General features: G+C 62.5%; 1 protein-coding gene and 1 long non-coding RNA gene across 5 annotated transcripts in view; one reads left to right on the top strand and one right to left on the bottom strand.

Annotated features, from left to right (window-relative positions):
• The window catches only part of LOC144367980 (uncharacterized), a 33,705-nt gene extending 25,898 nt beyond the window's left edge, over positions 1-7,807 (bottom strand). Inside the window, exons 1-2 of the long non-coding RNA XR_013427673.1 lie at positions 7,641-7,807; positions 2,148-7,476 (exon numbers count right to left, since the gene is read on the bottom strand). This is a non-coding gene — a long non-coding RNA (uncharacterized LOC144367980). The remainder of the gene's footprint in view (positions 1-2,147; positions 7,477-7,640) is intronic.
• On the top strand, positions 815-10,397 carry Tinagl1 (tubulointerstitial nephritis antigen like 1). 4 transcript variants are annotated; one of them, XM_005317728.4, is made up of 12 exons: positions 815-938; positions 1,466-1,783; positions 2,863-2,926; positions 6,431-6,523; positions 6,651-6,765; positions 7,801-7,924; positions 8,002-8,152; positions 8,257-8,446; positions 8,554-8,599; positions 8,844-8,967; positions 9,732-9,777; positions 9,869-10,397. In XM_005317728.4, exons 2-12 carry the CDS (start codon positions 1,474-1,476, stop codon positions 10,007-10,009), a joined length of 1,404 nt encoding a protein of 467 aa, XP_005317785.1. In that variant the 5' UTR covers positions 815-938; positions 1,466-1,473; the 3' UTR covers positions 10,010-10,397. The 4 variants fall into 4 exon arrangements, with proteins under 4 accessions (XP_005317785.1, XP_040144205.2, XP_077881919.1 ...); XM_040288271.2 differs by having other exon boundaries at positions 8,257-8,354; XM_078025793.1 differs by lacking the exon at positions 9,869-10,397 and having other exon boundaries at positions 8,257-8,354; positions 9,157-9,771.
• The last annotated feature ends 1,388 nt before the right edge of the window (positions 10,398-11,785 follow it).

Raw genomic sequence — 11,785 nt, forward strand, 5'->3', positions numbered from 1 at the left:
GGGAATTCCCAGGGCTTCTCCGGGTGGCAGAGAGCACCGGGCTGCGGCAGGGACCTGCCCAGGTGTAGTGGCCGCCTCCCCTGCTGGCAGAGCCCCCGCCTGGGCCCCACCCTCGGGGAGGGGGGATTGCGCAACGGGAGGTAAAAGGTGACAGCAGGCCTGGTGGGACAGAGGCCTCATTGTTTGGGGCCTCAGGCAGGAAGCGGGGTGCTCGGCAGGGGGCCCCCAGCTGGCTGCTCTTGCCTTGGGCCCTCCCAGGGCAACAGGTGCCCAGTAGGATGTGGGTTTGACGGAGGGCACAGTGCTCAGGGCGGGCCCAGCAGAGGGAAGGACAGCACCAGCAGGCTGCAGGGTGTGGAGGGGCCAGTCCTGTCCCTGCCTCCTGGGGATGAGCGCCCGGGGTGTCTGCAGGTTCCTCAATCCTGCTCCGGAGGATTCCAATCATTCCTGTTGCCCAGGCAGCTTGGGGCCGCCCCCAGCCCAGGTCACCGTGACCAGGAGTGTGCAAGGCCAGAGGGGGAGCTGGGAGATTTTGTCCCTGGCACTCTTAAGTCTGAGCTCAGTTGGCCCCATCTCCCGCTCTCTAGGAAAGCTCCTCAACCCCACGGTAAGTCCTTCTTAGTGTCAGGCCGTAATCCTTTCTGCTTGATTTACAGTTCTACCTCCAAAAGGAATAACTTCCACTTGTCAAAATCTAAGGAGGATAACCTCAAGCTCCTTGTCCTTGGGCCTGTCCCCTCCCTGCGTGGCAAGCCCTGAGTTGTGGTCTGCTCCAGGTGCAAACGAGCTGGCTCCTCCTCCCACAGCCCGGCGGCCCGGGCGGGCACGGGGCGGTACAAAAGGCGGTCCCGCCCCGTGCTCCTCACTTGACTTTGTGTCCGGCAGCGCGGAGCCAGGAGGCGGAGGGCAGCCGGGGCCCAGCCCACACCCCTCACCAGGTAGGGAGCTCCTCTGCTCAGAGGGCAGAGGGTGCAGACCGAGAAGGAGCAGAGAGAGGGACGGGCAGGCGAGGGGGCCAGACGGTGCCAGAGAGAGGCACCGTGGAGAGGGACAGGGGACACCGCGGGGAGTGGGGAGGGGTTGGGAAGGCTCCGAGTCAGGACCCAGGTCAGAGACAGGGAGGGGCCGAGGAACCTGGTGCAGGACAGAGGACCTGGGGCGCAGGATGAGAGCCACGCAGGGTCCCAAGAATGCCACCACCCCGTTTCCTGGTCCTCGAAGGTCCCTGTGCAGGTCAGGCAGGAGCTCCCCTCCATGCCCAGGTCCCTCCCCAAAATAAGCCAAGTCACAAAGCTTGGTTCCCCTGCCCTGCGGGTCCTGCCTGGGGACTTAGCAGCCAGGGTCCCCACCTGCCGCAGCTCCTTGGTTTCAACTCCAGGAAGCGGGGGTGGGGGGTGACCCTTGGTGTGCCAGGGGCCTCTGATGCCACCGCCTCTGACCCTGCCCTCTGCCCTCTCTGGCCCAGGAGGCACCATGTGGCGCTGTCCCTCGGGGCTGCTGCTGTTGCTGCTGCTGGCTGGCCAGGGAGCCCTGGGCGCCCGGCGGGGTCGCTGGCGCCGGGAGCTGGCCCCGGGTCTGCACCTGCGGGGCATCCGGGACGCGGGCGGCCGGTACTGCCAGGAGCAGGACATGTGCTGCCGTGGCCGCGCTGACGACTGTGCCCTGCCCTACCTGGGCGCCACTTGTTACTGTGACCTCTTCTGCAACCGCACCGTCTCCGACTGCTGCCCTGACTTCTGGGACTTCTGCCTCGGCGTGCCGCCCCCCTTCCCTCCCATCCAAGGTGGGCACCAAGACGACCAAGAGGGCAGTCACCTTGTCAGCCCCAGGCTCAGCAAGCCGCAGGAGCAAGGCTGGTGCCAGGACATTTCTAGGGAAGGCTTTGCAGTGTCTGGGAAAGAGACCCTTCCCACAGGAGGGAAGTCCCTCTTGTGGTCTAACTTGACTCTCTCTAGTAAGACTGAAAGAGAAGCTGCCCCTGGAGAAGAGCAGACAGCCTCCAGTCCTTTCTCCCAGTCCTGTCCAACTGGGGAAGGTGCTGGCCCGCCCCGCTGACTCACCCTTGGGCCAATAGAGCACACAGGAGTTGTCACCTCAGCCACTCTCTGCCTTTGCTCAGGATTCCATACCTCTGAGATAGGTCATACCTGGGAGGTGGGTCAGATCTCTTTCTGCCTTCAGCCTTCAGCTTTCATCACATCCTTTTCCATGCACTGGCCCTGTGGAGAAGTTCTGGAATCCCCTCCCAGGGTGCGGTGCCGTGGGGGCTCTGAGCAAGGAGGCTGCACACTGGGGTTGCTATCCCAAAGTGCTGTGTTATCTGTAGGGCATTGCTTGCCTTCTCTGGGCCTCACCATCCCCACCCTAATTCTCTGCCCCAACTTATTTAAATGGCAAAGGATCCCAGGAATGTTGTGGCTGGCCTCCAAGTGAAGCAAGAGGGATTGGCGTTGGAGTCATTGAATAACTTCCCATGTAGAAGTTGGTGTGTGCCCCAGGAGATGTCTTTCCCCCCACCCTGGGGCACTGGGGTTTGAACCCAGGGGTGCTCTGCCACTGAGCTACACCCCCAGCCTTTTTTAATTTTTAATTTTGAGGCAGAGTCTCACAAAGTTGCCCAGGCTGGCCTTGAACTTGCCACCCTCCTGCCTCAGCCTCCTGAATTGCTGGGATTTCAGGCTGGGCCACGGCCACGGGCAGGGGACGTCTGAGTTAAAGTTTGGCTTTAGTTTCGGGGGGAGTTGGGGTCGGCGTGTGTGGGAGAGGTGACCTGGGGGAGGGCGTCGAGGGCACCTGACCCTCTGGGGACGTGGCCACCTCAGCGTTCTCTGTTCCCAGTCCCCCTCTCTCTCCGTCCTCCAGGATGCGAGCACGGGGGGCGCATCTATCCGGTCTTTGGGACCTACTGGGACAACTGTAACCGCTGGTGAGTGAGTGGGGCTGGAGGGCTGGGCTCCTGTGCCTCGCGGCCAACAGACTTGGTTAAAACCCCAGCCCTGTCCCCAGGTCCTGGGGACAGATCCTCTCCCCCGTCTGAGCCTCAGCTGCTCATCTGTAACGTGGGCGTTTCAGCCCTGACGGCCCCTGCCAGCCCTCACCCTGGCATTCCACCACACTCCCAGGAGCAGTCGGCCATAGTGGCCGGGCCCAGGTGCCACCCCCAGTCCTTCCTGCCCTCCTGACTGGGGCTGGGCCACCGCCCCTCCCAACGTTCTTGCTGTCATGGGAGAGTCGGAGGAGGGGACGGGGACGCCAGGAAGGAAACCTCTGACTGCAGCATCCGCTGCCCTGGGCGGACGGGTCAGGGATGGCCGGCGGGCAGCCAGCCAGCTGCACGGGGCCTTCCCCGGAATGCGGCCCTCCGCTCCCCCTGCCCACCACCCGGGGCAGGAGGAGGAGGGGTCCCTGGCGGGAAGTGGGAAGGGTCCTGGGAAGCGAAGGCCACCCTGCAGAGGGGAGGCAGGCGGGCACTGGCTCCGCCCGCCCAGCCTCTGCCTGGGTCTGGGAGGCCCCAGGGAGAAGGAGACTTTTTGGAATGCGCTGCACAGAGCTGTTTCCATGGCCTCACGGGGTGAGGGGTGCCTGGGCCACAGGGGGAGCAGGACTCTGGGGTGTGCTCAGAAGCGGGAGGCAGGTCCTGGTGGGGTGGACACCGAGGGGTTAACACTCTCCCGGGTCCCAGGTCCCCTCTGGAATGTTGGGACCTGCTGCCATCAGCCCTGTCTAGACCTGCTCTGGCAGCCCTGGGGTGCAGGAGGCAGGACAGGAGAGCACTGACCGACCCCTGCCAGCCCCTCAGGACTGCTCAGGTGGCATGTTCCAGCACCTCACATGGGGCAGTGGGTGCCCTGCAGGCTGCCCGCACCTTGGGGGCTGCTGCCCGCTGCGCAGAGGGGACAGAGGACAAGGGCCGCCCTGCCCCCACGGACACCTCCAGCGCTCTGAGCGCCACCCACTCGGCTCTGGCCTGGAGATCCAGCCATACTGGGGCTTGGCTCCCCTGGAGGCTCCTTATAAGGTGACATTGGAGGCGGGTGCCTCGGGCTGGCTTGGAAGGAGCAGCGTCTCGTATCAGCAGAGTTAGGAGCTCGTACAGCATCACCGGTACCCAGCAGCCCGTCCCCACAGGCCTACTGCGCCACAGGCACCAAGCTGGGCCCACGAGGCGCAGCCAGAAAGGGACCCAACAGTCCTTGTCCCACAGGAGCTTCTAGGCTAATGGTGAAGGACATGGAAAAATCCCACAAATATATATAAAAACCCAAGCTGCTCCAGGTGTGAGGGGGAAAGAGGGTGACGGGGATCCTCGTGTAGGGTCAGGGGGAAGGAGGAAGGCGCTCTGCGGAAGGACATTTCTACTGACCCCAAGGAGTGGGTAGGAGACAGGACCAGCAGCCCTGGCCCAGGGAGGGGACGTGCTTGTGGGAAGGCTGGGAGCTAGGAGCAGCTCTAGGAGGTCAGCCACGTTCCACGGTTCTCGCCAGCTGGGCCGAGGAGTCCTGGGTGTCACAGTCCTGGGTGTCACAGGAAGCCTCCCGGAGAGCCCACGGTCTGGCTCACTTTGCTCACAGGCCTCTGCTTCAGAGCCGGAGGGAGATGGTCGGGGGGGGACAGTGAGGCAGGGACTTGGCCAGGAAGCCCTTGTCCAGGCCCAGGTGAGCAGTGAGGAGGGCCTGGGGCAGGGTGGCAGAGCGGAGGGTCCCCTGGGTTCCTGAAGTGCCATCCCCAGAGCCTGCTCATGGGGGACTGCGAGGGACACGGCTGACCCTGCAGCATTTGGATCTGAGCAGCCAGGTGCTGTGTTCTGAGCTGAGGATCCTGGGAGGAGCAGCCAGGGGAAGGCCATTTGGCTATTTTAAATCCGAGATGCCTTTGCTCATCCCGAGGTGTCAGGAGGTCAACTGGATGTGAGTCTGAAGCCCAGGGGAAGGGGGGCTGGGGTTCCTGTGAGAACAATCGTGGTCCAGAACAATCCGCGCACCTAGGCGGGCCAGCCCTGGGCTAAGTACTTTACGATCTGTTACTTAATCCCTGGAAAGTGGACTATTATTATCCTGCTTTACAGACAGCACCCTGAGGGAGAGAGTTTAAATAACTCTCCTAAATTCACACAAGGAGGCGGCCAGGATTGGAACCCCAGAATCTGCTCACTCTTAGCCCCCTCACTGTACCGCCTCCGTCTCTCGGTCACTTGACAAGTATTTATTGGGTGCCCGCCATGCGCTGGGTTTAATTTTCCTAGTCTCTGAAGATGCCAACCAATACCTGCCCTCACGGGTCTTAGGAAATGGGTACAAACCATGTCAACAGTAGGGTGACAGGGTTGGTGACCTGCCAAGGTAAACAGTAAGACAGGGAAGAGGGACAGGAAGATGGAGGATACTGAATTGTAAGGTAGGGTGACCACGTTGGGCCCAATGGCACACACCTATAATCCCAGCGGCTGGGGAGGCTAAGGCAGGAGGATCGCCAGTTCAAAGCCAGCCTCAGCAAAAGCGAGGTTCTAAGCAACTCAGTGAGACCCTGATTCTAAATATAATTTGGAATAGGGCTGGGGATGTGGCTCAGTGGCTGAGTGCCCCTGAGTTCAAGCTGCAGTACCTCCCCCCGACAAAAAAAAAAGATAGATAAGGCGGCCAGAGGAGGCTTCCCTGAGAAGGAGACATTTGACTGAAGATTTGGGGAAAATGAGAGTGGGCCGTGGGGAGGTGGGAGGAAGGGCAGCTCAAAGGCCCTGGGGCTGTGTGAGCATTCAGCCTCGCTGGAGCCTTGGAGGGAGAGGGTCAGAGAAGGGACAAGGGGACAGATGGTGCAGGCCTTGTCGTCACCTGAGGACTTTGGCTCCTGTTCTGTAGTGTGAAGCCAGTGGAGGGTTTGGGCAGAGGCAGGGCATGACAGGTTTAGCAGGACGGCTCTGTGGCTGTGTTAAAAATACCCCGGGGGGTGGGGGGAGTGGGGTAACAGGGCAGGTTAAGGAACAGTGAGGCCGAGTGGTAATCCCGGGAAGGGGGGGGCTGCTGGACAGGGTGGTTTGGAATCCGGTGTGTGTTCAAGGTAGACGGAGGACTGGCCCATGGCTGGATCAGCAGGCGGGAGAGCGTCCAGGACTCGTCCCCGGAAGGGTGAGCTGGGCGCTGTGAGAAGTAAGGTCAGGATGTGGGCTGTGGAATGTTGGTCTGGGCCGCTGGCAGGTGCCCACCGGGTGTGCAGTGGCAGTGAGGCCCGTGACTCTGGAGATCAGGCAGCGAGCTGGGCAGTGGCCACAAACTTGAGGACTGCGAACTTGAAGTCGGCACCGAAGCCACCAGGCTGGGTGGGAGTGTCAAGGGTCCTCCCACGGTGGCCGGTACCGAACCCCAGGCCCACACTGACCCGGAGGCCACGTCCCCCCAGCTTCCCACTCACTCTCCTTCCCTCCTGTCCTTGTCAGCACCTGCCAGGAGAAGGGGCAGTGGGAGTGTGACCAGGAGCCGTGCCTGGTGGACCTGGACATGATCAACGCCATCAACCAGGGCAACTACGGGTGAGGAGCCTTCACGTCCCCCGGCAGGTACCTGTGCTCCGCCGAGATGCACACCGAGGCGGGCACACGGCACCCCTCCCCTCAACGTGGGGGGAGGCCTCTGAGTCCCTCCGTCCCTCTCCTTCAGGTGGCAGGCTGGGAACCACAGTGCCTTCTGGGGCATGACGCTGGATGAGGGCATTCGCTACCGCCTGGGCACCATCCGCCCATCTTCCTCTGTCATGAACATGAACGAGATCTATGTAAGTCCACCCTTGCCTGCAGTGCCAATCTGCAATCTGTGCCCTGCTCCTACAAGGACTCAGACCTGTCCCCTATTATCAGGCTGTGTTTCCCTAAGTAGATCACTGCCCTCTCTGGGCTTTTGTTGCTTGCTTATAACCAGATGTGCTGCACGAGAGGTGCTGAACTGTGTGGTCCCAGCTTGGTCCCTCCTGCCTCCTCAGCCTGGGAAAAATGTTGTTGGATCCAACAGAGCTGGGCCAGGGCCCCAGCGGCCAGGAGGTCACCTTGGTATTTTAGGAAAGGAAGGACTGACGCTCTTCCAGTTCTGGCCAGAGAGCAGCATTTCTTGGAACAAATGCGGACTCAGCAGAACCCCTAGGGAGGAGGGGGTTTCTCCCTCCCACCAGTGGAACCCTCTGGGGGAGGAAGAGATGGGAACCAGGCCCGGGCGGTCAGGGGGTGAGGTGGGGGAGCTTGGTGCAGCAGGACTGGGCTGGAGCACACACAGAGGGTCTGTCCATCAGCGGCAGGCAGGGGAGACACAGGGGCTGGCCCTTCCTGCAGAGAGACCTTGGCCCAAGGCTGGGGTGACCAGCCCCTACCCCTGCCTTACTTCTGCGGCCTCTGGTTATTTTCTGCCTGGTGCTGTTTGTCTTGGCCGCCTGCCTGGTCACGGGACGCCGCTGCTTCTTCCCTCCCCTGCCCTCTGGGGCTTGGAGGCCAAGGCCCTGCAGGAAGGAGGGTGTGGTAGATCAGAAGGGGCAGAAGGAAAGGGCAGGGGTTGGCAATGGAAAGTGGGCGACCCGGGTGGGGGCCACGTCCCCGTTCCGGCCTCAGCGCCTCACCTGTAAAGCGGCAGGAGGCGCTAATGGCGCCTGGTTCTTCCACTCACCTTGGAGGTGGAGGTGGCTGGAGTCTCATGCCACAGGAGGCCCTGGCTCCAACTGCGGAAGGAAGGCCCCAGATTCTTGGTGGTCCTCCAACACCACAGTGCTCCTGAGGGACAGGCCACGCTGGGGCAGGCGGCAGACAGGGCCACCTTTGCCTTGCAGACGGTGCTAAGCCCAGGGGAGGTGCTGCCCACGGCCTTCGAGGCCTCGGAGAAGTGGCCCAATCTGATCCATGAGCCGCTGGACCAGGGCAACTGCGCAGGCTCCTGGGCCTTCTCCACGGCGGGTGAGTCTGAGGGCAGGGCGAGCCTGGGGGGAAGGCGAGCCAGGGCCTGGCCCTGACGGCCCCTCTGCTTCCCCCAGCTGTGGCATCCGATCGGGTCTCAATCCATTCTCTGGGACACATGACGCCAGTCTTGTCGCCCCAGAACCTGCTGTCCTGTGACACCCACCACCAGCAAGGCTGCCACGGTGGGCATCTTGACGGTGCCTGGTGGTTCCTCCGACGTCGAGGGTATGCAGCAAGGGGCTGGCGGGAGAGTGGGCAAGGCACCTGTGGGCAGGGCCTGGGCCATGCGCACCACATCACTGACCCTGTTCCCTTCTGCTGTCTCCCAGGGTTGTGTCTGACCACTGCTATCCGTTCTCGGGTCGTGAGCGGGATGAGGCTGGTCCTGCGCCCCCCTGCATGATGCACAGCCGGGCCATGGGTCGGGGTAAGCGCCAGGCCACTACCCGCTGCCCCAATAGCCATGTCCATGCCAATGACATCTACCAGGTCACTCCTGCCTACCGCCTGGGCTCCAATGTAAGTCTGCACACGGGTGAGGGGGCAGAGGCAGGAGAGCTGGGGGTGACCAGAGGCCAGAGCCTCACTCTTGATGGTGGCTCTCCTGCCCAATCTCCTCCCTCCAGGAGCAGGAGATCATGAAGGAACTGATGGAGAATGGCCCCGTCCAAGGTGAGTGTTCTCTGCCCCGGCTCCAGAAGCTGGTGTCTGCTCGAGGCTAGGGTACGGTGGCCCAGGAGGTCTCTACGGCACTGAGCAGCAAGTGCAGTGAGGCCAGGCGTGAGGCGTGTCCCCTCCTCACAGGCAGGCCCCGGACGGAGTCTTGCAGGGTGAGGTCCCGATGTCTGGGCACATGGAAAGCAGCAGGTCCTACGCTGGAGGACTAAGTGGGGCCTCCCTTGATCTCTGCCCACAGCGCTCATGGAGGTTCACGAGGACTTCTTCCTGTACCAGGGTGGCATCTACAGCCACACGCCCGTGAGCCTGAGCAGACCCGAGCAGTATCGCCGACACGGGACCCACTCGGTCAAGATCACAGGGTGAGAGACTCGTGGGCAGAGGGAGACTGGGGGCAGCAGGGCTTGCACTGGGGACCTGCTTTGAGTCCTTGTGACGTCTACCAAGTCAGGACTGCTCCCCATGCTTCAAAAGGAGAAAAAGGAGGCTCAGGAAGAGGAGGCACGTGCTCTGAGTCACACGGAGAGCTCTAGAAACCATTCCTTCCTTAGACAGTGATAAAACAGCCCTGGGGACAAAACGACAGACAAGGTTTCAAGAGTTGCTCAGCTTCTCTCACCTCAGCACCTGTCCCAGCTCTGGCAGGCACAGGAATCAGGGCAGGTCACTCCGCCAGACCTCAGTTTCCACTCTGATACCACAGGAGACGGTGGGATGACCGGTTTCAGTACTCAATGAAAGGTCCACTAAAGGAGTGTGTTTGCAGGGGAGTCTGGGGCCTCTAAGGTGCCCACACCCTCCAGGTCTTTTCCTCCAGTCCCTGGTAGGTACCCCTCTTTGGCTGCCCGAGCAAGGGAGGAGAGGCAGATGGGTGAGGTCCCACCATGTGGGGCCCTGGAGGACCAGGTCCACGTTCTCTTCTTTTGTCCCCCCCTTCCCCTCTACCCTTGGTGTCTCCCCCACACTGAGCTTGGACACACAGACTCACAGATGGGGGGGCGGGGCTGAGGGGATGCAGAGAGGGACAGAGGGTGCCCAAGTCCTAAGATTGTTGCTCAAAAAGCAAAAAGGGTTCCCGCCCCCGAGAGCGGATCAATCAGCGCCCTTGCCCCTCCCGCTCTGCCAGGTGGGGAGAGGAGCGGCTGCCCGACGGAAGGACGCTCAAATACTGGGTGAGTCCCGCCCCCCCCCCCCACTGCTGCCTCTCTCCTGCTCCCTCTTCGCCCTCTCCCCTCCCCTCCTCACCGCGCTTCTTATTCCCAGACCGCGGCCAACTCATGGGGCCCTTCCTGGGGTGAGAGGGGCCACTTTCGTATCGTGCGAGGCGCCAACGAATGTGACATCGAGAGCTTCGTGCTGGGCGTCTGGGGCCGCGTGGGCATGGAGGACATGGGTCATCACTGAAGTTGCAGGCACTAAGCCAGGCCCGGCCCTGGGGTCCCCATGGGGCGGCAGAAGAGCCCCCAGCTCGCCCTCCGGGGCGGCCCCTGGCGCAGGCGGGCGCCTGGTGCTAATCCCTGCGCGGAGCCTGATCTGCTGACGCAGCGCCCGGCCTGGGAGCGCGGGCAGGCGAGGCTGGCGAGCCCCCAGACCTCCCAGCGGGGATGAGGCAGGGCCTGGCGCGGCAGGAGGGGGCCTGAGACCCTGGCCCCTGGCACTCCAGCCCAGATCACGGAAGCCAGGACACCGCCAATCTCCAGCCCCACTACCCCACCCCACTCCTGTATTCTTGTTTTTCAGAGGTATTTATTTTTCTTTTCACTGTTTTAAAATAAAATCAAAGTATGGATGACTACAGTATCTCGACCCTCCAGGGTGGAATGCCTGGCCACCGCTGGGATGGGACTTAGCCCGAGGGCAGAAAGGACTGCCTGAGCCCTGGCTGGTTGGTCCGGGTGGGTGGAGTGGACATCTTAGTCTCTATTCAGTCCTAATCGTCAGTGCCCTGGGCAGTGACCCACTGGGAGGCCAGAGAGGGATGGCATGGCCTTTGGCCCCCTGGGAATATGGAGACCGTGGGAACCACCTTTCAGACGCTGACTCAGCCCTGCCTGTAGGGGCAGCCAGCCCACCAATCAGCAGAGCTGGCGCCAGGGCCCAGTGGGCAAGGGGGGCACAGCCCCACAGTGCTGGGACCTCTGTCTCTGCAGATCATCTTCTCCAAGCCACCGAGGCCGGGGGGCTGTCACCTTCCCTCCTCCTGGGTCAAGCTCAGCCTGCCCAGGTGCCCTCTTAGCCCCTCACCTCCCCAGGCTCCTAGTGCCAGCAAAATACACCCGACCTCTGCCTGACTCTCAGGATCTGCCAACCACTGTGTGGCACCAGTGTCTTCACCCTGTGCCCAGGCAGCTGCAGCGTCCCCACTGCTCCTCAGATGGTTAGAACACATGTGGACCGCCAGGCGCGGCACTCTGCTGCTCCCCAGTCCAGATGCCCTTCCATGCCACCTCCCAGGCCCACTCCTATTTCTGTCAATTCCAGGTTCCCTCATTCAAGCAGTCGCCTACTAGGAACTGTCCTGTGGGGGACTATTGATAGAGGCCATGTGCTGTACATCCTCCCAAACCACAGGCATGGATGGGACACCCCTTCCTGCCACAGAGTAGCCCTCCGCCCTCGACTTCATGTTCCACTCATCGGGGTGTCCATCTGCCTCCCCCACTGTGCCGGAAGTTCCTGAGGGCAGTACAGTGGGTCCTGGTCCCCAAACGGGCTGCCCTGGTATAAGGGGCATTTCGGTTTGTGGCATGACTGAGTGGCTGTGACCCATCTTTTCCTCCAGTTACTTCCCGCCCAAGATTGCTGCAGCCTGGTCCCCCCCCCAGCACAGATGCCAGCTGCGCCCTTCCTTTCCTGGGGCCCAGGACCCTGGGCCTGGGGACGGGGTGGGGCGTCCCTGAGTGCAGGGTGGAGAGGCAGGTAGCCGAGTCACGGCCCCACTGCGGGCAGGTGGCGGAGGTCCTCCTCCAGGGGCCCTGGCAGCCCCTCTGCGCCGGCGGGCCGCGTCCCCCGGGCGGGCATCACCTGAAAGGAATGCGGGGCGCGCGATAAGCGGCCGCCTTTGTCTCGCTTCCTGTCGGCCAGGACGTCCCGAGCCGGCTCCCCTGGCCCGCCCACTCGTCCCCAAGGATCAGGGCCGGCCGCGGCCTTGGGACGACTCCGGTGCAGGGGCCCGAGGAG

Source organism: Ictidomys tridecemlineatus, chromosome 11 (genome assembly GCF_052094955.1).
Source record: "Ictidomys tridecemlineatus isolate mIctTri1 chromosome 11, mIctTri1.hap1, whole genome shotgun sequence".
NCBI lineage: Eukaryota > Metazoa > Chordata > Mammalia > Rodentia > Sciuridae > Ictidomys > Ictidomys tridecemlineatus.

Excerpts from the sequence above, each read along its gene's own strand:
- Tinagl1 (XM_005317728.4), top strand. The coding sequence starts at position 1,474 with ATGTGGCGCTGTCCCTCGGGGCTGCTGCTGTTGCTGCTGCTGGCTGGC. Across the intron at positions 7,925-8,001 it reads CTGGGCCTTCTCCACGGCGG|CTGTGGCATCCGATCGGGTC; the intron begins GTGAGTCTGAGG and ends TGCTTCCCCCAG. Across the intron at positions 8,447-8,553 it reads CCTACCGCCTGGGCTCCAAT|GAGCAGGAGATCATGAAGGA; the intron begins GTAAGTCTGCAC and ends TCCTCCCTCCAG.